This window comes from Fusarium fujikuroi, chromosome FFUJ_chr09 (genome assembly GCF_900079805.1).
Source record: "Fusarium fujikuroi IMI 58289 draft genome, chromosome FFUJ_chr09".
Lineage (NCBI taxonomy): Eukaryota > Fungi > Ascomycota > Sordariomycetes > Hypocreales > Nectriaceae > Fusarium > Fusarium fujikuroi.
Window position 1 is genome coordinate 2,767,273 of NC_036630.1, and position 24,387 is coordinate 2,791,659.

Sequence of the window (24,387 nt, forward strand, 5' to 3'; positions counted from 1 at the left end):
AAAGTACATTATTCAAACTCTTGACGCCTCCCATAGTGCTCTGAATCTTCCCTCTTTCGCTTCCAGGAGCTCAGCTGGATGGCCATCTTCAACTATAGTCCCAGCATCGACCACAAGCACTCGGTTAAAAAAGGTTTCCTGGGAGTCCGAACCAACTTGACCTATGCTGTGCAGTCCAGTGATAAACTCAAGTCTGTGGGTGATCATGACGACGGTGTAGTCGCAAAACTCACGCTGGATAATCCTGTGCATTATCCCTTCTGTCTCAAAATCAACAGCAGAACTAGGCTCGTCGAGTAGAAGAAGCCCACCGTGCTGCGCTTGACCTGACATCAATTTCGTCTTGGCTCTCTTTCTCAACACAGCACGGGCGAGACTGAAGAGCTGTCTCTGTCCCTGGCTGAGTGCGTCCGAATCCATAGCCGCGGTCAAATCTCCTCCTTGTGCGACAACCACATCCCATAGATTCACGTCCTCCAAGATAGATCTACACTCAGCAGCATTGGTTGTAAAAGGTTCCATATTCTCCAGCCATGACGAGCCCTTGGGAAGGAATATGGTATCTTGTGGGACAGCAAATATTCTTTCCCGCAAGATCGAAGGGTCAACATTTTGAATGGAGATGCCATCGATGGTTATAGCGTCCTCTCTAGTATTCTGTAGCGGCTTCAGCATACATAGAAGAAGTAGTATGATGGAAGATTTCCCACTAAAAGCAGTAAGTTAGTAACTAATAGGATGCTTAGTAAAGTCTTGATAGCTATACAGACCTTCCTGTCCGGCCACAAATGGCCACTTTTTGTCTAGCATCAATATGAAAACGCAAGTCCCTTAAAGATAGGGATTTTTCATTCACTTGTTCATTGTAGCTGCTTCCTCGGTTGTGAGCAAATTGTACCCTGTCAAAATCTGGGAAGATTGTTTTACTCACTTGTAGGATGCCGAGATCTCATTAACCTCGATGGAGCCTCTACGAGGCCATCCCAGAGGTGGCACTACCTCCTGGCCTTCTGCACACTCACGATGCGGGCTTTCAGAGAGAGCTTTCAGCCGACTGACAGCTCCCATTGAAACCTCCAGATTGGCATAGCTTTTTACACAATTGGTGAGAAACTGACCGATTTGCATCAGGGATATCAGCCCTGCACCAGCAAAGCCTGTTCCATGACCTTTAAGCTGCGTAACGAGCACAACGGTCAATAACGCCAGCAATAACACAAAGGTGTTAAGGATAAATAGAAGCCAGCGCTGAACCATGGCCAAAAGATAGGCAGGGCGTTGGGAGACGTTGAGTAACAGCTCATTCTGAACCAGATATTCTTTAGTCCAGTCTGCTGCACGTATGGTAGCGATTCCATTGTCTGATTCAAGGAATTGTTTGCTGCGATACTTGAATTAGATTAGGTAAAACAATAAGTCAAAGTATAAAACCTACTAAAGAGGACTTTTTGCCTCCAGGTCTAGGAGACGAAGCTGACGAGATGTCCTTAAATAGAATTTGGTGACAAAGTACAGGAAACAAAAGCATATAGGATAGGCTGCGGCCATGTATGGAGATGATGCAGCCAGGTTGCCAGCCATCCCGAGAGAAGCTGCGACATCGCTAGCAAATTGGATTAGAGAGGCAGGGAGAGCGCCATCCACAAGAGTCATGTCTTGTGAGAAGTAATTCGTGATGGTACCCAGATCTACCTTGGCAAAGAAATATAGTGGCGCTCGAGTTACAGCCCGCAATGCTGATAAGTGCACCGCTGCCCCAGATATCAAAGCGAAGTAAGTCAGTGCCAGATACATGGTCAGCAATTCGCTGAGAAGGGCAAAGATCTGAAACATGGCATAGATACCATTCCAGAAGGCCTTGGGATGATCGTGTCGGGTTGAGTCAGAGTCTGATAGCCACCATTTCAGCCAAATGTTGGGAAAGCTGTAGAAGAACCCATAGGATACGGATGACGTGATGAAGGACATGATGGCTAAAAGAGGAACAGCTCGGAAGTAGTGTCGATAGACTGTCATATCACCATTTTGACGTGCAGAATTATCCGTGTCGCTGTTCACAACATCTTGGTCGTTAGGATCACGACTTGAGGGAGTGCGCCTAGGCTTCGGTCGGATTTGCTCCAGTGGCTGGTCGCTTCCCACGTCTCGGAGCTGGTTCGGATCTGTGATTTGTACGTTTTCCTGAATGCACAAATTCTGCAAATAACTGTCGTAGACCGACAACTCTTCCCAGCTGCCTTGCTCGATAATCTCACCTGTTTCATTCAGTAGAACGATATGATCAGCCCACCGGGCGTACTTGACTGAATGAGTAGAAAATACCACAGCCGGCGCATTCTCCCTTTTCTTCAGAAGCCCGTTTGGACTTAGAACATGTTGGAAAAGATGGTGTTCCGTGTGAGTGTCGAGCCCGCTCAGAACATTGTCCAGTATTAGAAGTCGTGTGTCAAGATAAAGGGCCCTGGCAATGGCGATGCGCTGTTTTTGACCACCGCTTAATGTCGTCCCTCCACTTCCTACTACTGTCGCATCACCCTCCGGCAATTCGTTCAAGTCGTATAGGAGCATCGACGCCTTAATAACCTCCAGGTAGCGCACTGGGTTCCAACTCGAGAAGCCAATAATGTTTTGCTTGATGCTGCAGTTTCGTATGAAAGGTACTTGGTCGCAATAGCCAATTCTACAGCTAGCGTCGTGATCCAGAACAACCTTTCCGGTCGCGAATAGCGTTTCGCCGAGCAAGGCTTTGCACAATGTCGACTTCCCTGATCCGACAGGGCCAATAATGACAGTCAAGGCAGAATAATTGACTGTCAAGTTGATATTCCTGAGGCACGGCTGCCCTTTGCTCTGCCATCCAAAACTTGCATCAACAAGTCTTATGGCTGAGCCTCTAGGCGCCTTCAATCGCTCGATATTGATCTTTTCATCACTCGAGATCGAGGGCGTATCCGTCATTGAATGTGTAATTAAGCGAGGGTCCTTTCGTGTATCAAGTTCAAGAAATGCTTGAATGCGCTGTAGACATGCAAATGCCGACATTAGCGGTGAAACAGAGCGGAAGATACTTCCAAGCGGGACGGTCAATAACGCGAGAAGGGCAATCGCAGTATAGACCTTCTGGGAGGTAAAGTTTTGTGACTTGGTGGCTGCGAGCATAATTCCTGGTGCTGTCAAATCTGGTGCAAATGCGATGATAAGTGACGCGATCTGTAGTCTCCGGATCCCACGGCTGGCTCGTAGTTCCGACTCTCGGGCCTTTTGGATGGTGGCTTCAAGCGGGAGAGTCATCCCCGAGACCTTGAGGTGCTTGATTTTGGAAATCGCGTCGGCAGTTATGGCTACGCGATTCTGTATTTTGCCCATCCATACTCTTTGGTAGACACCAACGTATTGGCCCAAGGCGAAGACGCCGAGAAAGGAGAGTAATACAAGCCCGACCGGTGCTATGAAAGCTATGCCCACTTGTCGCCATAGGAACCACGCCGCGAGTCCTGCCTCTATAACATTTGCCCACAGCTCATGAAGGTTGAGAAAGCCCTTATGTATTCGATCTAGGTCAGTGCTCATAAGAGTTACTGATGCTGTTCTGTCGGTGTTGGTCAAGCTCAGATCTAACGTCTTGTGGAATATGGCGCTTGCTAGACAACCGCGAACTACGCAAAGCAGTCTTTCATGGAAATACCAGTACAGAGAAGTACAAATGCATATGCCACCATAAATCAAGACGGTAGCCCCTATTAAACCCCAGCTGTAATTGTGAGGTTGATCCTCTTCCAAGTATCTGAGAATTGCCTGTGTCAGAAACGCTTGCGCAAGAGAAAGGCCGATTAGAGCGACCCTGGGCAGCACAGGCAGGAGTAGGTGCATAGCCAGGGCTTTACTCAATGCCTGGAGTAGTGTATACCGACCGTTTCTCTGCGTCTGATGTTTTGTGACAAGGTGAGTGCTACTGTACTTGCGAAATCTTTCGTACAATGCCCCAAGCATGTCTCCATCCAGCGTCGGCAAATCACTCAAGGCAAGGACTTTTTTATACCCGAGGAGGAGCAGCCCTCCAAGCCACATGAAAGAACTCAAGCTATACACTCCACTGGTTGAGTCCTGGATTTCTTTGACATCGCTACTGTCCCAATCTGGCTCCGATTGAGGGCGAGATTCCAGCCAAGTGGAAAAGGCTTTGATAGCAACAGCTACTGAGAACACGGACGAATATCCAGTCTCGAGGGATGAGGATGCATTCAGCCATAGCGTTCGATCATGGGAAATATCCAGAAGAAGGCTCAAGCAAAGGTAGGTACTCAGTAGTATTGAAGGTCTCCGAGAGTACCAGTGCTCGTAGTAGGAGAGGACTGCTGTAGCCACGCTGGCTACTAGTCCTAGGGCCTGGGCTGAGATAAATAGATGGGATAGAGCATTATTGGGAGATCCTATAGGGCTCAAAATAAGGATAATGATGCGAAAAGCGAAGTAAACAGCGTTGACAATCTGGAGTTAGTGACAGTTAGTCAAGAGTTCATTTCCAGCGCTGCAATTAGAGGATATACGTTTTTTAATACGCCAAGTGGAATGTGATTCCCCGTGATTATCTGAGACTTGGAGACGAGTATCAAGATTCGCACAAAGACCAATGTTGTGAAAACGCAATATGGCGCAATAAAAAAGATGATCAGCTCGAATTTCAAAGTAAAATCAAAATTGCCTCGACAACCTTTAACAAAGGGACCGAAAGAAGCATCCGACAAGCAGCTTTTAAAGTCCATGGCTAGGGACTCTTTCTTGTAGAACAATATTCAACGGATGATGCTTTTACTGATGAAGAAATGTCCTAGATAACAATAAGCTTATCGCAAGGGGCTCACCAGTTGTTTTATTTAACTAGGTCTTGTACCTAGATTCGGAATTCCATTTTAGGTATCCGACGCGCAAGCTGCCCTTGCCCTAACACCTTCGCTCCCTGCTCAAAAGCGGAAACTTAGTGTTTTAGAAATTGTAATTTCCTTTGTCAATGTAAATTTACACTTTCTGGTTTATTATTTGCTGTAAACAGTGATTTCTCCTCAGTATTTTGGTTCTGCAACATCATGGCCACTACAGTTGGGACCCCGCCCGAAGCCGGAACCTTACGGCCTTTTAACTATAAAACAGGTAAAAAGAAAGGGTTCCCTATACCATGTGTGCAACATATCTCTGACTTCGGATGCATCGCACTGGTATCCTCACGTTGAAGATATTGAGGACTTTGCCCTAACCAAGACATTGCTGACTTCTTGCTCTCATCTATAGGGTTCTCATTACTTGCGATGGCACTGCTCTTCATTGACTTCTCTATGCCTCAAGCAGCACCTTATACTGCCAAGTTTCTTTGGCTTTCTCATCGGCAGTCATCTACTGGGTTATACTCTATCGGAAACGGTGATGTATGCTTCGTCCTTTTCAAGGTACTCACCCTGTCATGGCTTCGAGAAAGTTGTATGGACTATCTGCTTGCCCCATTTGCCGCAGCAATGGGAGTGGCGAAGGAAAGAAAACGCATCCGATTTTCAGAGCAGGGCTGGGTCCTCATGTATTACACTGTATTTTGGCCGTTAGGAATGGTACTCTTTGGACTCTCGTTCAGTACAACATATGGAATTCCCCTTTGCTAACGAATTTCAGTTCATTTGGACCAAAGAGTCTCATTTTGCAAACATGGACCATCTTTGGACTGGTTGGCCACAACGAGATATTGATGGGCTGACCAAGTTTTACATTTTGACGCAGCTATCTTATTGGATACAGCAAGTCATCTCGGTGAACATTGAGGCTCGTCGAAAGGACTACTGGTTAAATGTAGTACATCATTTTATCACCATCACGCTCATTCTCGTATCGTATGTCTATCATCACACCCGAGTCGGAGTTTTGATCTTGGTTATGATGGATGCTATAGAGATACTTTTCCCAGTACGTTTCACCAGACACCATCTCGCAACAATGCTGATCTTGGTAGTTTGCCAAATGCCTCAGATATCTGGGCTATACTACTCTTTGTGATGTAGTCTTTTGCCTATTCTTCATAACATGGGTGTTATCCCGCCACGTTTTGTATCTCATGACTTGCTGGAGTGTGTACTCAGATGTTCCTCGAATAATGGAGGTGTCTTGTTTCATAGGCTCTGCCGGTAATCTCCATGGTCCTCTGCCTGTTCCCGACAACTGGTGGCACTTGATTGAACCATGGCTCTACCCCAATGGCATTGTTTGCCACAGCAACGGCTTTAGGATCAGCATCTTGGTATATCTCCTTCTTCTTCAAGTCTTGATGATGATGTGGTTCGGATTCATCTGCAAAGTTGCCATTGGCGTCCTCGATGGAAGGGTGGTAGATGATGTGAGGAGCGACGAAGAAAGTGACGAAGGGTCTCAGATTACCGAACTTGAGAAAGATACAAATTCTTTTGCAACTGTTTCTAGCTGGCAGGAATCTCGACTACAACCCAGACGTAGTGCTCGGTCTAGTAGCGCAGCACAAATAGGGAATGACGGCAACGGCTACTTGAAACGCAAAGCTCATGGCAAGGGGGAGTAAAATAATGAGGTTAGACTATAAAATATTGGTGTAACGCATCGGGCTATCAAGCCATGAGCATTCTATGATGCAATGTACCCTTCCAGATCCAGATATATCATCACCGCCTCAAGCTCAGCCAGCACCTATTGGATGACCTGAACCTCCCTATCCTCGATTTCCGACTCCTCCGTATCAGATCGGTCGTCCTTAGCGATGCCTAAGAATATCAATCGGTACGCATTTATAAACAGACAATAGAGCCATATGATATTGAGGGTCTGCAGGATAGCCAAAAGTCCAAAAGTGATGCATTGGGATAATCGGCATTTGTACTATTGTGCCTCCCAGTCAAGCTCGAATGGACCAATGGTGCGAAATTCCGCCAAAACTGAGTACAGAATTCGCCAGTTCGTATAATGCCGTAAGTAAATCCAGGCAAGGACGCAAAAAGAGAAAGCTGGTGTCTGAAGGCGGTGTCCAAGGTAGTTGAGTGATTTGGAAGTCTACAGTAAGGCATTGCTATTAGAAGTGTCTTTCAAAGCTCTGTAAGTGACGCACTGCTAAAAATAGGTCGCTGATATCGTGAGTAATATACACGGAGATGCCAATATGCGTGAAATGGAACCTGTAGCTAAGGGCGATAAGGGCAATGGTGATAATGTGGTGTAATGTAAGTTCCATATGGTCCTTTCGAGGTTTCTCCAGATGGAGCATCAGAACAACACTTTGTTGCACACAATAGGCTGCTTGAAATAGATAACAGAATTTGATAGCTGGCCCAAGGTTTCGATGAGGGTATGAGTGGTACATGCCCTGTGTTCGAAAAAGCCACAACCCTGGCGTAGTCTTCATGACATACAGTCCAAAAGGCCCCATTAGAGCCAAGTAACACGCTGTGTACATTTGCTCCATAAAGCGTTGCTGTTTTCCCGTCGTCAAGATATTATTCCTGCGCGCCAGAGGCCGCAAAAGGCTCTCCATCATGAACTTGCGGGCGAGAAATAGAGCATTGGTATAGAAGCCAACAAAAGCCAAATCCCATAGACCCTTTTCATACTGGGTTTGGGGCGATACTATTCCGTCAGTTGTATAGCCATTTTTGTATGACAACAGGATAAAATGGCTGAAAACGTTGGATTGGACCGGGTGTATGATATAAAGAGCAGGGAGCACGATGGGGAAGAAGAGTGGCAAGGCCCAGCTGTACCTCAGAAGAAAACGTCGCGATCGCGAAGACCTTGTCCGCTTTTGAGATTTTTGAGCATTTTCTTCTACGATGTGTCGTTGGTCGCGTTGTTTATTTTGTTTGATTGTCAATGTCCACAAGCCGTTCTCTGGGCGCGGTTTTCGCCAGACAGATGTAATGGGTTTGAACATAAGAAATCAGCTAGATCAGTGAAATGGGGCGGAGTAATGCAGGAACAGGCTGCGACAATAAGAGACACGCTGTTTGCCGTATCATTAATACTCATGAGTCGTCAAGGGTATCCATGCATAGGGTACCTTTACACCCAGTTTTGCATCCGATCAGGTTTAGTAACTAGTACGGATTGAGATTTCCGAACTTGGTGTACTCTACCGGAATTGAAGTGGAGTGAACTGAAAAACCTAGATGAGCTGAACCGAACCGGCTCAATGCAGGGCCCCGATATCTGATAGCTAATATGAAGTAGTATCGGAACGAAACTTAGCATAGCTCCGTGATTGCAAGTTAAATGGATAATTACTGGCACTCAGTTGCTAAGGACGTGGGTTATTATTCCATTTACCTTGGTTACCCCGGACTTTCACCTGGCAAGAGAAATTGGCACACCATGTTTCATACAGCGCCCTACACTATTGAGTCTCCGGGCTATTTAAAGGTGGCAGGCGAGAGTCTTCCTCGTCGCCATCCTCGAGCCAAACATGGTCTGTTGGAGCGCCCTACCGACGGGGTGCGAACAGTCTTCGATATCGTGCGCAATAGCGCTAAACTGTACCCTCATCACAAGACCGTTGGTACCCGCAGACTCATCAAGATGCATCGCGAGATCAAGATCATAGAGGACAAAAAGAAAGAATGGGTATACTATGAGCTGGGGCCTTACAATTATTTGAACTATTCACAGTACGAACAGCTCACTATCGAGATCGGCTCAGGACTACGCAAGTTAGGACTTTCTAGCAGCAGTAAGGTTTATTTGTTTGGTACGACTAGGTATGCCTTCCTTTCAAAAGTCACACTTTGAGTCAGTCGTCTGATGTTGTTCAATATGAGAAGTGCAAATTGGATATCCATGTCACACGGATGCGCTTCCCAAGCGATTCCGATTGTCACAGGCTATGATACGCTCAGTGCCAAAGACATTCAATACTCTCTATCCCAAACTCAATCTGAGGCGATATATCTTGATCCGCATCTCGTGGGTACTGCAGATATTGCACTTGAGAATTCTCAAGTCAAAACCGTGATTATCAATACAGATTGCATATTTTCCGGGGACTACGAAATCGCAGACTTCAAGGGCAAGCACCCCCAGCTCAAAGTAATCGCCTTTGAGGAGCTTATCCAACTTGGAAGAGACAATTTGACCGAGCCAACTCCCATCAGTCCGTCTGATCTCTTCTGTATCATGTATACTTCTGGCTCTACTGGGCGTCCAAAAGGTTGCTGCATTTCGCACGAGAATTTTGTCGCAGGCAGTAAGTGACGACTTCAATGGTCAGTTCGAAAGTTATAGCGAAGGAGAGCTGATGAGATTTCGGCAGTCACTGGACTATTAGGTGGTATAGATGACTTCGTCAGCGACCGAGAACGCGTTCTTGCATATTTGCCTTTAGCCCATATCTTCGAGATGGCACTCGAGAATCTCGTGATGTATATCGGCGGAACACTCGGTTATGGTAATCCAAAGACCCTTACAGATGCGTCCCTCCGAAACTGCCATGGGGATATGATTGAGTTCAAGCCTACTATAATGGTTGGTGTCCCGCAGATTTGGGAGACCATTAGGAAAGCGGTACTTTCTCGGCTCGATTACTCTGGTATCGTTGCTAAAACAGTATTCTGGACTGCATTGGGCCTCAAATCCCTCGCCGTGAGATATAGTCTACCTTACAAAGGCGTATTAGACGATTTGGTATTTGGCAGGGTTCGGCAAATGACAGGTGGACGACTGCGGTATATCCTCAATGGCAGTAGCGGCATCGCCAACGATACCAAGGAATTTCTCTCACTAATTGTGGCAGAGATGCTTACGGGATATGGGCTCACGGAAACATGCGCCAACGGTGCGTTGGGCTCTCCTTTTGAGCAAACAACTAGCGCAATCGGCCCAACTTCCCCGGCTATGGACGTGAAACTCGTTTCCATTCCTGAGCTTGGGTACTTCACAGACGCGGGCTTCGGCCCTTGTCAAGGCGAGATATTGGTGCATGGGCCAGTTGTCTTTAAGGAATATTTCAAGAACCCTGAAGCGACTGAAAAAGCCTTTACCCGGGACGGATGGTTCAGAACGGGCGACATTGGCGAGTTTGATGATCGTGGTCATCTCAAGATCATTGATCGAGTCAAGAGCCTGGTCAAAATGCAAAGCGGCGAGTATATCGCCTTGGAAAAGCTCGAATCCATCTACAGGACATCTCAGGCTATACTTCAAGTCATGGTACACGCAGACTGCGAATATACCAGGCCGATTGTCATCATTATGCCAAACACGAGATTCCTGCAGGATAAGTTCCGGGGCCTTGGCTTCAATGATGATGAGAGTGCCTTAAGCAGCGAAAGAGTGTCTGCCTATGTCCTCAAAGATCTCCAGGCTATAGCCAAACGGTCCGGCTTAACCAAGATCGAAACGGTGGCTGGCGTTGTTGTAACTGATCTTGAATGGACCCCGCAAAGTGTATGTTCACAGCCCGCCGTCTTCGATGTTTATTGTGAGATCTTGCTAAATCTAAATCAGGGACTAGTCACTGCTACGATGAAACTTAATCGGAGGTTTATCTTGAGCTACTTTAGAGATGAAGTTGAGAAGTGTATGCAGAGCCTTAGATAAGTTGAAAGGCTTAGTTGAGAAAATGGTACATCCACCCTCACGGACAGATCCCGACTGAGGCTTTCAGTCTTGCACCATCAGCAATACTACTATGTTATATCGAAAAGATTAATTATCGGTTGAGCAGCCACTGCAGATTATTCTGACGTAAGGTGACATCTCAGGTTTACCACTATCAGTGTCCTATATAACGGCTATTGGTTTCACCCTGACATTCAAACCCCCAACTATCCTTGATGTCGCTCCTCTACTTATCCGGATGTTTTGTTCGTCTAGAAGCCGTGGGTCCTCAATCTGGAACTCGAAATTGAGAACGAGAGTAGCTAATAGAATAACAAACTCGGCTCGGGCAAACGACTGTCCAATACAGCTTCGTGGTCCATGTAAGAAGGTCAAGTCAGCATAGTTGCTTCGTGCCTCACTTTTGCCAGGGCCTGTCTTCTTCGTTTGCTTTGTTGTAGCTGAAACATCTCCAGCAAGATCTCGATTTTGATTGCCTGTGTCGAATTCAGAGTGCTCAGTGGGCGTTGCATTCTCATCCTTCGGCAACAGCCAGCGGTCGGGATTGAAGTTGTTTGCATCAGAGCCCCAAAGGGCAGAATCGCGATTCGTAACGCGAGGTGCCAAGATTATTCTAGTGCCAGCAGGTACCGCTGTTTGAAGAATAGTTGTGTCACACGTCGCCTCTCGCATCGTGAGTGGAATGGGGGCAAAGTATCGCAAAACCTCGAGACAAACTGCGTTCAAATATGGCAATTTCGAGTCAATGGCTTCCTGCAACATGTTTAAGCTGGGTCCTTTGGATGTTGGCGAGGTTTTGGGGTTTGGGAAATTAAGTTTGATCTCTGCTCGTAGCCTAGTTTGTATTTCGGGCTGCTTACAGAGAATATATACGGCCCAAGTGAGAGCCGTGGCTGTTGTCTCATGCCCAGCAGCAAGAAAGGTCATAAGCTGATCAATCAACTTCTCGTCCGAAAAGCCACCATTCAAGAGAGCCACGGTGAGGATATCACTACCAATTCCGTCTCCCGCGGATGGTAGATGTCTGATTTGCTCCTGTCTTTGCCGAATAAGTTCTAGACACTTGGAGCGGATGACACGTATGCCATGGCGCATTCGCTTGTTTCGCTGCAATGGAAGCCAGTTCACCAGTCGGTCAGGGAAAATGAGCCTGAGGACAGCGAGAAAGATAGCCTCCCGAGATGGCTCAAATATCATGCGATACGCTTGGTGCAATTGGCTATCAGCATTCTGGATGGCATCAAACCCTTGGCCCATTCCAGCGATGCCGATGATATCCAAGGTGGCTCTGCTAGCCCAATCAACAATATCTATGACTGTCTCCGTATCTGAGGGACTTTGTTGTCTTTCAAGGACTTTCTTTTCGAGTGCCGACGCAAGCTCTCCAGCAACATCCCAGAAGATAGGGTAGAGGTTTTTGATGTGCCGATAGTTGAACGCAGTCTGTAAAACCTTTCTCTGGAATTTATGCTCGCTCCCTTCAGCGAGCAAGACTCCCATTCCAGTAGCTTGCTTCAACTCTGATACAATAAGGTCTGGTTTGCGGAAATTATAACTCTTGGTCGCAAGGACCTCGGCGAGGGCTTTGGGAGATATCACTAGTATTCGTTCGACGCCAAGAAAGCTTCGGTAGCGGGCCAAGTCAACGGGCTCTTTGGAAATTGAATTGATCCTGGAATGTAATATACATCAATTTCAAGTTCGCGAGGCGCGTGCATGTTGAGGCCCTGACATACCAGTCGCTCTGAGGGACCCCTCTTGGCTCTGTGACCAACCTCAGTGTTTCTTTGCTCAACCAGCCACCACTTGGAATATTGGGTAGGTGTCGCAATGGGGAAAAGAAAGTGGGCCAAATGATGGCAGACCAAATGAAGCGACTGACCACAAGCAAAGGAAACGTTTTGCAGAAAGTCCCGATGTAGTGGCATAGCGTCGAGAATAGCGAGCCACTCCCGTCATGATCCAGACCATAAGACCAGATTGCCGATAAGACAAGAGAAACCGCAGTAGTGTTCAAGCCGCGCATATTGCCTGTGCTCGGATTGTCGAACGGAAATTATTTTTCAGGAGGGTTGGAGGGATAGCGAAATTTCACAGAGAGTCGGAAACACGTTTTGGGAAACCGAAAGCTAATTAAATATGCGGACGTCAGCAGCTTCAGACGAAGCCGACTTTGCCGAGTCTTCCTTCACACTGGCTAACAATCCTGGTCTCGGATAATGGTCAAACAGTAGGTAAAGCTGCAGTAAAGCGGGACACAGTGGGTTTAACCCCTGACTAAGCGAGCACTGGCCTTTATTCTCGGAAAAATGCACTGAGGTAGCCGTAGGAAATTCAACAATCCACTACCCTACATCTAGACACGCATTTTCAGTATTAAGGGCTTAATGCTCCGACTTTCTATAGTGTCTGAACTTGTTATATCCTCTCTAGTAATTAGAAATAAAACTTACGTCCAAAACTTATACCTTTTGTCCTGTCTTGTTATTATACAAAATGAATTCGGTAGAGCAGCTCCGACAAACATGGTCTAAGGTGTTGGCAGTACCAGCATCCGAGATTGAAGATGATGATTCTTTCTTTGATTGTATGTTTCTACTACCTTATTAGGTATAGTATTTGCTAACTTTATATCAAAGTAGGAGGCGATTCAGTACGTAGAAACCTCGGCCCAGACTCGTCTGATTTTATGGGAGTCTTCACACTGGAAAGAAGCCGAAACTAATTGCACATCATGGGACCAGGTCAAAGCCATTCAGCTCCTATCCGAAGCGGCACAATCCGCTATTACTGTCGATCTGCAAACTTTCTACGACAGTATGTAGTGATTCATTTGAACTTTTAGCATCACGACTAACGTTTAGATCAAGACTCGACTGTGAAAGACTTCTGGAGTATCATCAGCCCACAAGTTCAAGGCAGGAATGGCTGGGGGCCAATCAACCGCAGTTGTGATAAGTTAACCGGCAGAACGGACAATTGGGTTGGTAGAAAGAAGACAGATATCAACCTAGAGACAGTGGAAAGGGCTCTGAAGGAATTCAACATAGCACGAGAGTCTGTATGCCAAATTGCACCTATCAGTCCCATTCAAGGTGAGCTCCAGCACTCGGGAAACGATGTACCGCAAAGCATCATGTTCCGTCTAGAGGTTGCGCTAATCCGGTTCATACTGATAGAATTCTTTCTTCATTTGGGCTTAAATGGCAATGTCGGTCTTATCAACTACGTCTACGAAGTTGAAGGGCGCGACCTGAAACAAGGCCTGGCTCAACTAATCAAGCACCTGGAAGCAAAAAGTCCAATCTTTCGTACTATCATCATAGAGGATGACACTGGAAAGTCCACTCAAGTCCGGCTTTCGCACAGCCTGTCAACCTGGGCCTATCCTACCGACTTGCAGACATATCTCGATGACACCATGACTGAAAAGCAACGCCTCGGTGCATCTTCAGTACGATACAGCCTTGTACTTGGGGATGAGCGACACCAAGGAAAGAGCTTCTTTGTTATCAGTTTTGATCACACGCACTGCGATGCCTTCTCTCGCTATCTGATCGACAAGGAAATACGTCAGATACTGGAGCAGCCGGCGGAATATTCTAGTCTGCAGAATCCTGAGCGACCTTGGTATGGGGATTTTGTCGAGCACAACCGCGCCCATAACCACGATGACCGACTATCCCAATACTGGGCATCGTACATGAAAAGTGTCAACCTCGCAAATGTACACCCCCTCAACGAGGCCGTGGTAGGAGGCGAGCTTGATGGCGAGTTGGTTGAGATTGTCCCGATTCCAGTTGTCACTCTGTCACGGAGGACGCGCGGTCAAATAAATCCATCCCATGTCATTCTGGCCGCCTGGGCCATGGCCCTATCAAAGCACTCTGGTCTCAAGGACATCGCGTTCGGGCTTGCTCGCCATGGAAGATCTTCCGACTCGTTCATGGACTTGAGTCGAGTCATGGGCCCGTTGGTAACAGGGACACCGTTCCGTGTGAAACTCGATGACACCGAAAAAGGAACCGAAAGGTTCCTCAACAAGGTAAAGGAAGAAGTGTTGGAGACGGCAAAATGGGAGCAGGGGGTTGTTCCAAACATCCACCCGGACGCTGAGGGCAACTCATGGGTGCAGTCAATGGTCAACTTGAAGTCGGAGCTGTACGGGTTTGGAAACGAATCCTGGACTGCGGATGATGCAGAGGCGAACATTACCGCAATAAAAATGAGGAGAGACTTGCAGCAGTATGAGTTCAAGAGTAATTGGGCCATATTGCTGTCAACCTTACAGAAGCAAGGTCAGTTGCGACTTCGAATGTACTATCAATCGCAGCTCCTTGATCATGATAAGGCGCAGGCATTGTTCGCCAACTTTAAATTCTTCATAGCGGAACTGGCTAAAGGATCCGAGGATCCCATTACGAACTTGTTGGACTCGGATAGCTAGAGTGCTTTGGGAAATTCAGAAGTTTACGCCTCTTGTTCAAACCTTTTTCCATCACGCAGCTCGAGCTCGTGCCTGGACATATTGCCTTACTTCTACCAAGAAATTAAACTGGCTCAGAGAAAAACAAAAGACGAATACAACACATGGCAAGGGAATGTGGACGGACTGGGGTGAGAAAGATATATCAGCATTAGTAAAACAACAGTTGCGAGGTATGCTATGGTAAGAAATGCCGAAATCAAAGTCTTTTCATGCATGTTTAAGTCATATAGAACGTTTAAGTCCTATACTTTTGTCATCAATCCCTTCGACATTCCCAAAACCTGACTTCCACTGTCGTATATTTGTTCCCCCAATGTTTTGAAAGGCTTCCCAAGTAGATCTTCTGCAGGGCGAACATCATAATCAATATGATACCATTCATACGTGCCATGTGCTCCAAAAACAGCGGATTCGTTTTCCCAGAACTCGATCGGGAATCTGCTCTTGACGACCTGTCGAATATCCTCTGGCTTGAACTTGACGCCTAGGATAAAATCTCGATGTGTTCCAGGTTTCAGTGGGAGCAGTCCACGCTCATCGAGCGCGTTGACATGGATTTGTGCAACGTCGTCAACATGGCAGCACACTGCCTCGAGTCTGATGCCTTTCCATGACTTGTGGCGCATGACAGTACCAATGCCGAAGATGTTACTGCCATTTATAATATCAGCTGGTGAAGCGGCCAGGCCTTTAGGCCCAAATACGAAAGATGGCATAATGTTGATAACGTCGAAATGTAGTGGTGAGGTTCCTCCGCCACCACCGGCTGCGGCCAGAAAAGCGTCTGTGGCATTGAGAGCTGCTGTCTTAGCTGCAGTGTAAGCCTTGTGTGAGTTGCCTCGGTAATACTCGGCATCATAGTCAATGTGACGATCCGACGGCGTGATACAGCGACCAGTCGGTGATTGATTCACAGCGGGATGCGGGTCCACGATGGCAGAGGTTGAAGATGTAATGACGACTCTCCTTACAGAAGGACAATTCTGAGCTGCCCGGAGGATATTTTTTGTGCCCATGACTGCCACGTCGATTATTGCCCCTTTCAGGTCTCTGCTTGGGCCTCGGCGAAGAGCACTTGCAACATGAACAATTTGGGTGACATTTGAAAGAACAGAACCGAAGGCATCTGGTGCCGTAAAATCGGGAACATGAACGAATGAGATGTCAATTTTTCCGCAACTAAGAGCTTCTTTGACAAGGCCAGAAGAGAGGATGGCGTCTGCCTGGCTCATTTCACGTAGTGTTACGCGAACATTGTAGCCTGCTTGCAGGATCTTGACAAGCACAGCATAGCCCACGTGTCCGGTTGCGCCAGTAAGAAGTACAAGATCATGGCCCCCATTCATCTTTGATTCGCTGGTGGCATGTGGTGGGCAAGATGACAATTTTGTGTGTTTTGGAAGCTGTGTCTAGTCGTTTATTGCGCCTGGTTCGTATAAAGTTTGCTCTGGAGCAGAGAGAGAATTGAAGAGTATGGGCTTGGACCAGTCAAGGGGCGTGTGACAGCTATTTAGTATTATGTGCAATGAATACTTGATGTTTGATACATGCGACTTGCTACCGAACACCGACAGCATCAAGAGGACCCATAATTTCTTCGTTACATCATTAGAAAGAGGAGAGTTAATGTTCTCATTCTGCCCGTGAGGTATTTGGAATCAAACAGCTACGGTCTAATGCAAGAAACGAGGATGGTATGGGCAACCAGAAACTTAGACATCAGAATTCGTATATTGCGGATAACCCAATTCGGTATCCGAGCATCAAGTGACCTCATCACTTTTACTGCATTAGGTACCCGAAGTGTCTATCCAATCAGCTGCTTCCCCTCCCTCGGTATAGCCCAGCTGTGGGGCCGCCTAACCTAGCCTGATTTGAACGCGTTTTTAAGGTTGTTCGAAAAGCAAGATACTTTCTCTTCTTATAAGCTACATAGAAAACTGAGAAGGTAATAAAGCTATTTAAAAATAGTGCATATGTATAGCTAGATCTTATAGTCTAAATGTAATGGTACACTCAACCTTGCTTAATCTATCTCTTACTTCTGTGCGTGTATAAATTTTACCATTAAGGGGCGTTTCTCCCAGAAAATATACATCTTTTGATCCAGGAGCCAGTTTCCTTTATCGGGGCACAACTCTATATCATAATGCCATAACACCTTACAAAGAATCAGGCGCATCTGATGATAAGCTAGACTAATAAGTAGATGTGTCAGTAAGACTCGTTTTTCAAAGATATTTAGGGTCTACTAACTTCTGTCCAATGCAATTTCGGGGGCCAATCAAAAAAGGTTGCAGAATACCTTTCCGATCATTTTCATATCCAGTATCTGGGAGCCATCGCTCTGGAATGAAAGAATACGGGTCTTTGAAGTTCAATTCGGAGTAATACGCCGCGCATTGTGGTATCGTAAGTCGGATCTATGTCAATGACACCAAGAACCTGGTTAGACAGACGACGCGAGATCGAGAAGCAGTATGTCTTAGGCAATACTTACGCGACCTGGAATGTGCTCTCCGAGCACTTCGGCTCCAGTCTTGGGCGTGAGGCGAGAGGGCCCGATGGGAACAGGTGGATAACAGCGTAACCCTTCGCTGAGGCACGCACTGAGATACGGCAGCCTGGCAAGATTCTCAACAGTAAGCTCCTCACTAGACCCAAAGCTGCCACGGATTTCCTTGACGAGCTTTTGTAACTTTTCAGGGTTCTTCAGTAGCAAGTAAGTCAGACCGCTAAGCAGTGTAGCGGTCGTTTCTGTACCAGCGATCATGAAGATGTCCGCATTAGCATGCATCTGAGCGCGTGTTAGGCCTCGTCCTTCTGGCTGACTAAGAACCAGGTTCCAGATGTCTGGTCGATCAAGGCCTCTTTCGAGCCGCCGATTGACACGCTCAACAGTGTGCCTCTTATGGATCTCGTGGGCCCTTTGGATTGATGGTGGCGAGAACTTTCTAACTAGCCACGGGAGTGGGGGAAAGTCGAAGATGAAGAGAAATATTCCAACGGTCTTGATGTCGTGGAAAAGGTTCTGGACCCATTCGGTATACGAAGAATTCTTCAGCAGACCAAGAGGTTCCCCAAAGGTGAGATCGCCCATGATGTCAAAGGTAGTGAAATTGTACAACTTGACTGCGTCAAACTCTTGATTGCTGTTGTCGTCGATGCCTCGGCGAATTAGGTCAATAAGCTGGTCACTGTACTTTGAAAGGAGAGGTTCCTGCTGTTTCAGAGCTCTGTCAGAGAAAGCAGGCAAGAAGAGACGTCTGACACGGTTATGCTCCGCATCATTGGCCTCCGAGAACATGCTGGGAACATCATCGTCGCGAGACGGAATGGTCCAGTCGATCCCGTTCTGCTCCTTTTTACCGGGCTTGTAGGCGTATATGTCTCTCCAAGCGTCGGGGTTCACGTAGCTGATCATGTCTGGAGCGATACGCACGATCTCATCGTATCTAGCATGCTGTTCCCGTAACCACGGCGCGACGTTCCCCGTAGACATGGCCCAATGGTACCTGAGACTGGTGGCACCAGCGATAGTTGGTCCCGGGAACTTGGACGCTGGATGGAGGAAGATGTTGTACATAATCACGCCAATTCCAATCAAGACCAGCTTGACTCATTGGTTAGCCTTGACCATGTCTAGATCATCTTTTACAGCATACCATTGCCACGATTGTAGCAGCTAAGCATAGCGACGACCTGGCATCCCAGATGGGTTCAATGTGATACATGTCGGATTTTGAGAGAAAAATCGAGAGCTTAAATCTCCCTTCGAAACGACAGATGGGATGATCAAGGAGGACAGTATTGATATTGTTATAAAATTGTAGGTGCGCGATGGATTGCTAGCCACACAATGCGAGACTATCTCAAGCAACTTATTTATGCTGCATGCACAAATGCCTTTCCGGAGAAATAGAATAGAGATAGCCACCACAGATAGCTCAACCAGTCCACCCATTCAAGTTGGTGACGGAACTGGAACAGTCTGCTTAGGCTTACCGATCGGAGCGATCTGCCGGCGTCTCGGTCCGGTATTCTCGGCAGATCGTAAACGGATGTCCTAAAGTGGAAACCTGGGGAATTGCCCCAATACACCAGTTACTAGGCAGATAGCGAGTGGGGTGTATGTGCTCTGCTCTCTAGAGGCCCAGCGCCAGCTATGATATTGATAAGACTGTTGTTTGACTATCAGCATTTTTAAAGAATATTCTTAATTAGACGCGGTCCTTCTCTGACAATTTTTGCTGTCTGTCTTGAACTACCACAATGTCCCTCTATAATATACCTGTAGCACCAATAGGACACAGGACTTCGGATACATTTCATTCGCTAATTGCAGGGTCTGTTGCTGGTGGAATTGAGATAGGCATGTTTTTACCCATCCACTATCCATGTCTTGGGAGCTAACTTGTTGTGATGCAAGCGATTACGTATCCTATAGAATGTACGGTGCGGTGACTCTGAGGCTATGTGTTACCAGCACGACGCCCGTTGCGAAGGGAGCAACAATTCGCTAATCCAGATAATTCAACATAGTTGCGAAAACGAGGCTGCAGCTAAATCAAGATACAGGCCGGAATAAGCAGAATGTCCCATGGCCAAAGTTCGGACTACAGTGGTATTCAGGATGCATGCCATTTCTCATAGGCAACTCGGTGAAAACAAGCATCAGCATGTCTCCCATGCTCATAATAACACTTGATGAACTGGCTAATTCACGATTCAGGATTCGTATGCTTCGAATTCTATCAGAAACTACTTACCGACTCCAATGGGAACATATCCAGATCCAGAATTCTTGTGGCAGGCTTCGGTGCTGGAGCGACTGAGTCGCTTCTGGCTGTAACACCGACTGAGCTAATTAAGACAGTGATGTACATTCTAAATCCCTTTCCCGTTCTTCTCAAAATCATTCTGACGTGTAGCAGTATTGAGGACCGCAGATTAGAGAAGCCTAGAATCCAGAATTCGATTCATGCAATATCCATCATTGCACGGGAGCATGGTCTGAGGGGCTTCTTCCAAGGATTTTGGCCAACCACCGCTCGACAGTCTGCAGGTAGCGCTATCCGGCTAGGATCCTACACATTCTTGAAGCAAGTTGTGCAATCACGCACCCCTCAGAACAAGAGAATCGGTACCGTCGACACCTTTATCATCGGAAGTCTTGCTGGATTGATCACCGTCTATCTGACACAGCCGCTCGACACTATCAAGACCTGCATGCAAGGGCTTCAAGCAAGAACAAGATATAGGAATTCATTCACTTGCGCGAAAAACATTCTGGAGCAAGAAGGTGTTCTCGCCCTCTGGAGGGGTGCGGTAGCTCGCTCCACAAGACTCGTCATGAGCGGTGGGATTGTGTTTATGGTATATGAGAAAGTGATGGAGGGTTTAGATGTAATTAGCCCCGTTAGAGAGTTATAGACAGTGGGTTGACCCTTTGCTTATCGTAAATGGTTTGGCCTGTTTTGTCTGTAAAGTATAGCGGAGCGTGCCATGAAAAGAATTGACTGTATCATGGGGAGACAAAGGGGACAAGGATGTATTGATTGATAGTTAAAGCTTGCGACATCTCAACGAGGCATATCAAGGCAACGCACTGGACAAGACTGTATAAGTAAAAACAAAATTCCTGTGATAATAACTATGATTCAACTAGTAACCCTCACGAACAGCAGCTTCCTAGCTAAATTACATGTACTCCATATCCAAAACTTGATCTCTCTTCTGCCTCCTGAGTTGACCCTATGTTAGCCCTCCTTTATCATACAGTTCCGAAAGTAAAGTTCTTCTTGGCTTGCCAGTCCGATTATACGGGATTTCTTGAACAAACAAGACCTTAGGCGTAGGAGCGTCAGCATGCTTCGGCCTTCTCCCCTTTTAATGGATGGTCGTTTCTTACCTTGTCTGGCACCTTAAACATGGCTAAATGGTGACGCATATGCTTTTTGATAACCGTTTGTGTGATTGGTTTGGTTGCCGGATTTGTTGTGATGGCAAGGCCTGTGTGTCATGTGAGTTGAAGAAATCGTCATGTTGGACCCTGTATTTGCTTCCAAATGCCTCTTCATAGAGCTATCACGTACCAATAATCTCACCGTATATCTCCTCCTTGATCCGGAAACAAGCAGCGTCTTTGACTTCATCATGTAACCGAGCCACATGTTCGATTTCGGCAGGGCTGATCTTTTCGCCGCCCTTATTGATAATCTCTTTGACCCTTCCAATCAAGGCCAGGTATTGGCGTGGAAGTATTACACCAAGATCACCTGTACGAAAGAACCCATTTGGGAGAAATGCTTCCGCATTCGCGGTCGGGTTATTTGTATAACCCGCCATGATGTTCTTACCGCGAAGACATATCTCTCCCCGAACACCAAGTTCTTTGGTGAGTCTCGATACAGGATCCTTGGCTTTGGGTTCGTCAAGCTCCCCATTGGGTTCGGAGCTCGATGCTCGCTCCGGTGGGAGTATCATGACATCCACAGCGTCGGGAATCGGGTATTGACCTGGCTGTCTCTGGATAGTGATGCTTGTACCCGTGACTGGAAAAGGGTTACAGAATATTGCTGGTGCCGTCTCAGTCATTCCGTAGACCTCCAACAGCGGAACTCCCAACTTTTGTAATCTGTTGAATAAGTAAGGGCTCATGTCACTGCCACCAGAGCGTATAAATCTCAATGTCGTTGGCACACCACCCTTTGGCAGAGGAAATGAAAGTAGAAGTTGATGAAGCGTTGGAACAGCATGATACCATGTAATGGAGTAGTCGTGACAATCTTGCCAGAAGCTTGCTGGGAGAGAAGCCGGTATAACGGCACAGCCTCCCGTGAACAAGGTTGGCAACAAACTCCCTGCAATGCCAATGATGTGGAATAGTGGTGTTATTAAGAATGACCGATCTCTTGATGTGAGTCTGTGCGCTGCTATGATTATACGCATTGCAACGAGAAGATTGGTGTGTGTAAGCTGAACTGACTTGGGCCGTCCGGTGGTTCCGCTAGTGAATAACATAAGGACTTTGTCCTCTGCCATAACATCGTCTCGCGAATACTCTGCGCAAGGGGCGGGATATTTGGAAGCTCCAGCACCATAGGTCACTCGTGATAGTGCGAACCGAAAGCTGAGTCGTTCACTTTGCGGATATGCGTGACACGAGGCCACTAGCAAGCCCAGGTCCTGAGCCGCAAGCACAGCCGCCTGCGCACTCTGCAGCCCATTCTTACCGGATCCGGACGAGATCACAACGACTAGATCCGGCACCATGAGAGAAAAGATCTGCTTGCACTCCTCCCGCGTGGAGTTGGGATGTATTGGCGCCGAAATGGCACGTTGCCGAATTGCTGCAAGCAAAACGGTGACATATTGAAGTCCATTTGGCAATACCAAAGCTAATTTGTTGCCGACGGAGATGCCAAGCGCGGCGAGATCTTGCTGCAGCGATTGTACTAACTCAGTAAGATGGGCATAAGATACCACCTCATCTGACGTGGATGAAGCCCGAGGTATAATAACAGAGGGAGAACCGAGTGTTTCCAAGGCCTCTGGAAGTAAGAGGACGTGTGTAAGGGTATCCATAGTGACAAAGTAGTAAATGTGTATTGTGGGAGACCTTGTTGACAATTTCACCCCAAAGAACGAAGAACGAGAATTGGATATTTCAAATAGCTTGAGAAACAGACGGGATGACAACCTGGCTTCCTTCGCGAGATGCTAGATTGTTTGACGGTAACAGCTGAGTTTGTTTATCCGAGAGGCATCCGTCAAAACGGGTACCATAGTGCGTATTCGACTACATTGTAGTACCCTGTGACAAGTAAGCAATAGGATAACGGATTTGGCATCCGGTGGCCCATCCGGATGACATGTCTAACTCTAGAGACACTCGGTCTCGGATTTCCACATCCCCTTGAGCTCAATGATATTATATATGACCGTTATAGGCATAGCTGATAGTAAATAAGACAACTAAGCCGTTTTATCTTGAAGATTACAGACAGTTTACACATCTAAACCATAATGAATAAAGAAAAGGTTCCCCAGACTGCGGTGCCGAATGGTCGCACAGAGCTTGGTCAAGTCACATCGGCTACAGCTCTGGACGAAGTGTTCCAATACTGGGAAGAGGATGGCGCAGTTATAATCAAAGGCCTCCTTACGCCAGATCAGGTTGAGCAACTGAATCAAGAGATGGATCCAATCCTACAGAAGGTGGCTATTGGGGGCCATGCAAGCGATGTGCGTCTGCAGAACTTCCACGGCATGAACACAAAGCGCGCAGGTGACCTCACCAACAATAGCGCTATCTTCCGCGACCATCTTTTAGACAACGACTTCATTCACGCCATCTCTGGGCGATGTTTTGCCTACCGAGGAAAATTGGCCCAAGATGCCTACTGGCTGAGCAGTGCTTCAACAATCCATGTTGGACCTGGCCAGAAAGCACAGACTTTGCACCGAGACCTGGGCGCGTACCCAATCTTCTTGATGGTGGGCAAAGACGGCCCAGAAGCGCAGATCAACTTCCTCGTCGCCACGACTGATTTCACAGAGGCCAACGGCGCCACTCGCATCATCCCCGGCAGTCACAAGTGGGAATTCAACCAGCACGGCGACCGAGACATGACGATTGCGGCTGAAATGAAGGCTGGAGATTGCCTGCTTATTAGTGGAAAGGTTGTTCACGGCACGGGTGAGAATAAAACCGACCAGGAGCGTGGATGCTTGGCTGTTACTTTCTGCGCCAACTTCCTTGCTCCTGAAGAGGCTCATCCGTTTATTGTTAGCATGGATACCGCAAAGAAGCTCCCAGTCCGCTCCCAACGTTGCTTGGGCTTTCGCTCTCAGTGGCCGCGAAGTTCTCCAGGATTATGGACTAAGGACTACTCTGAACTTGCTTTGCATCTTGGCATTGATAAGTGAGTGGAAGGCTCTGATTAGATAGTTCGAAGTAGTTTGTGCATGAACTCACAGTTTTAAAAATCGGCATCGAGACACTGCGAAACTGGCATTGCATTCTAAATTCTTTCTTAAGTAGAAGCCATGCCATCGTTCGGCGTTGGCATAAATAACTCCACGCGCTTTGATACCGTTTAATCTATCGAAAGCTAAACGTTCATAAGGTTAAATATCCGCCCAGTTGACGAGAAACGGATTTCTCATTGCCAAAAACATACTCTTGCGATGGTCTTTCGGCTAAAGAAAATACGGGTGTGCATGACGAAGCGGCAGAGCTTAGAATAAAATCTCCCGATTTTGAAGACATACCATAAGGAGTAGTA

General features: G+C 47.0%; 10 protein-coding genes; 5 read left to right on the top strand and 5 right to left on the bottom strand.

Moving 5' to 3' along the window:
• Positions 1 to 12: 12 nt before the first annotated feature.
• Positions 13 to 4,763, bottom strand: FFUJ_09254 (fumonisin cluster-ABC transporter; the record flags this gene model as incomplete). XM_023568866.1 has 5 exons in its annotated part: positions 13 to 709; positions 771 to 899; positions 932 to 1,381; positions 1,436 to 4,488; positions 4,548 to 4,763. The coding sequence occupies 5 exons, from the start codon at positions 4,761 to 4,763 to the stop codon at positions 13 to 15; spliced, it is 4,545 nt and encodes a 1,514-aa protein (XP_023435994.1).
• A 540-nt stretch (positions 4,764 to 5,303) lies between these two features.
• FFUJ_09253 (fumonisin cluster-longevity assurance factor) lies at positions 5,304 to 6,571 on the top strand (the record flags this gene model as incomplete). XM_023568867.1 has 3 exons in its annotated part: positions 5,304 to 5,597; positions 5,659 to 5,946; positions 5,993 to 6,571. The coding sequence occupies 3 exons, from the start codon at positions 5,304 to 5,306 to the stop codon at positions 6,569 to 6,571; spliced, it is 1,161 nt and encodes a 386-aa protein (XP_023435995.1).
• Positions 6,572 to 8,367: 1,796 nt separating this feature from the next.
• Positions 8,368 to 10,587, top strand: FFUJ_09252 (fumonisin cluster-fatty acyl-CoA Synthase; the record flags this gene model as incomplete). XM_023568868.1 has 4 exons in its annotated part: positions 8,368 to 8,750; positions 8,814 to 9,235; positions 9,302 to 10,434; positions 10,495 to 10,587. 4 exons carry the CDS (start codon positions 8,368 to 8,370, stop codon positions 10,585 to 10,587), a joined length of 2,031 nt encoding a protein of 676 aa, XP_023435996.1.
• A 183-nt stretch (positions 10,588 to 10,770) lies between these two features.
• FFUJ_09251 (fumonisin cluster-P450 monooxygenase) lies at positions 10,771 to 12,634 on the bottom strand (the record flags this gene model as incomplete). XM_023568869.1 has 2 exons in its annotated part: positions 10,771 to 12,280; positions 12,345 to 12,634. 2 exons carry the CDS (start codon positions 12,632 to 12,634, stop codon positions 10,771 to 10,773), a joined length of 1,800 nt encoding a protein of 599 aa, XP_023435997.1.
• Positions 12,635 to 13,104: 470 nt separating this feature from the next.
• Positions 13,105 to 15,055, top strand: FFUJ_09250 (fumonisin cluster-peptidsynthase condensation domain; the record flags this gene model as incomplete). XM_023568870.1 has 4 exons in its annotated part: positions 13,105 to 13,195; positions 13,248 to 13,261; positions 13,353 to 13,425; positions 13,479 to 15,055. 4 exons carry the CDS (start codon positions 13,105 to 13,107, stop codon positions 15,053 to 15,055), a joined length of 1,755 nt encoding a protein of 584 aa, XP_023435998.1.
• Positions 15,056 to 15,339: 284 nt separating this feature from the next.
• FFUJ_09249 (fumonisin cluster-short-chain Dehydrogenase) lies at positions 15,340 to 16,443 on the bottom strand (the record flags this gene model as incomplete). The annotated part of the gene is made up of 1 exon (XM_023568871.1): positions 15,340 to 16,443. One exon carries the CDS (start codon positions 16,441 to 16,443, stop codon positions 15,340 to 15,342), a length of 1,104 nt encoding a protein of 367 aa, XP_023435999.1.
• Positions 16,444 to 17,259: 816 nt separating this feature from the next.
• Positions 17,260 to 18,831, bottom strand: FFUJ_09248 (fumonisin cluster-P450 monooxygenase; the record flags this gene model as incomplete). XM_023568872.1 has 4 exons in its annotated part: positions 17,260 to 17,290; positions 17,354 to 17,520; positions 17,598 to 18,710; positions 18,763 to 18,831. The coding sequence occupies 4 exons, from the start codon at positions 18,829 to 18,831 to the stop codon at positions 17,260 to 17,262; spliced, it is 1,380 nt and encodes a 459-aa protein (XP_023436000.1).
• Positions 18,832 to 19,690: 859 nt separating this feature from the next.
• On the top strand, positions 19,691 to 20,530 carry FFUJ_09247 (fumonisin cluster-tricarboxylate transporter; the record flags this gene model as incomplete). XM_023568873.1 has 2 exons in its annotated part: positions 19,691 to 19,721; positions 19,830 to 20,530. The coding sequence occupies 2 exons, from the start codon at positions 19,691 to 19,693 to the stop codon at positions 20,528 to 20,530; spliced, it is 732 nt and encodes a 243-aa protein (XP_023436001.1).
• Positions 20,531 to 21,184: 654 nt separating this feature from the next.
• Positions 21,185 to 22,684, bottom strand: FFUJ_09246 (fumonisin cluster-fatty acyl-CoA Synthase; the record flags this gene model as incomplete). Its single annotated transcript, XM_023568874.1, has 1 exon — positions 21,185 to 22,684. One exon carries the CDS (start codon positions 22,682 to 22,684, stop codon positions 21,185 to 21,187), a length of 1,500 nt encoding a protein of 499 aa, XP_023436002.1.
• Positions 22,685 to 23,125: 441 nt separating this feature from the next.
• Positions 23,126 to 24,028, top strand: FFUJ_09245 (fumonisin cluster-dioxygenase; the record flags this gene model as incomplete). Its single annotated transcript, XM_023568876.1, has 1 exon — positions 23,126 to 24,028. The coding sequence occupies one exon, from the start codon at positions 23,126 to 23,128 to the stop codon at positions 24,026 to 24,028; it is 903 nt and encodes a 300-aa protein (XP_023436003.1).
• Positions 24,029 to 24,387: the final 359 nt, after the last annotated feature.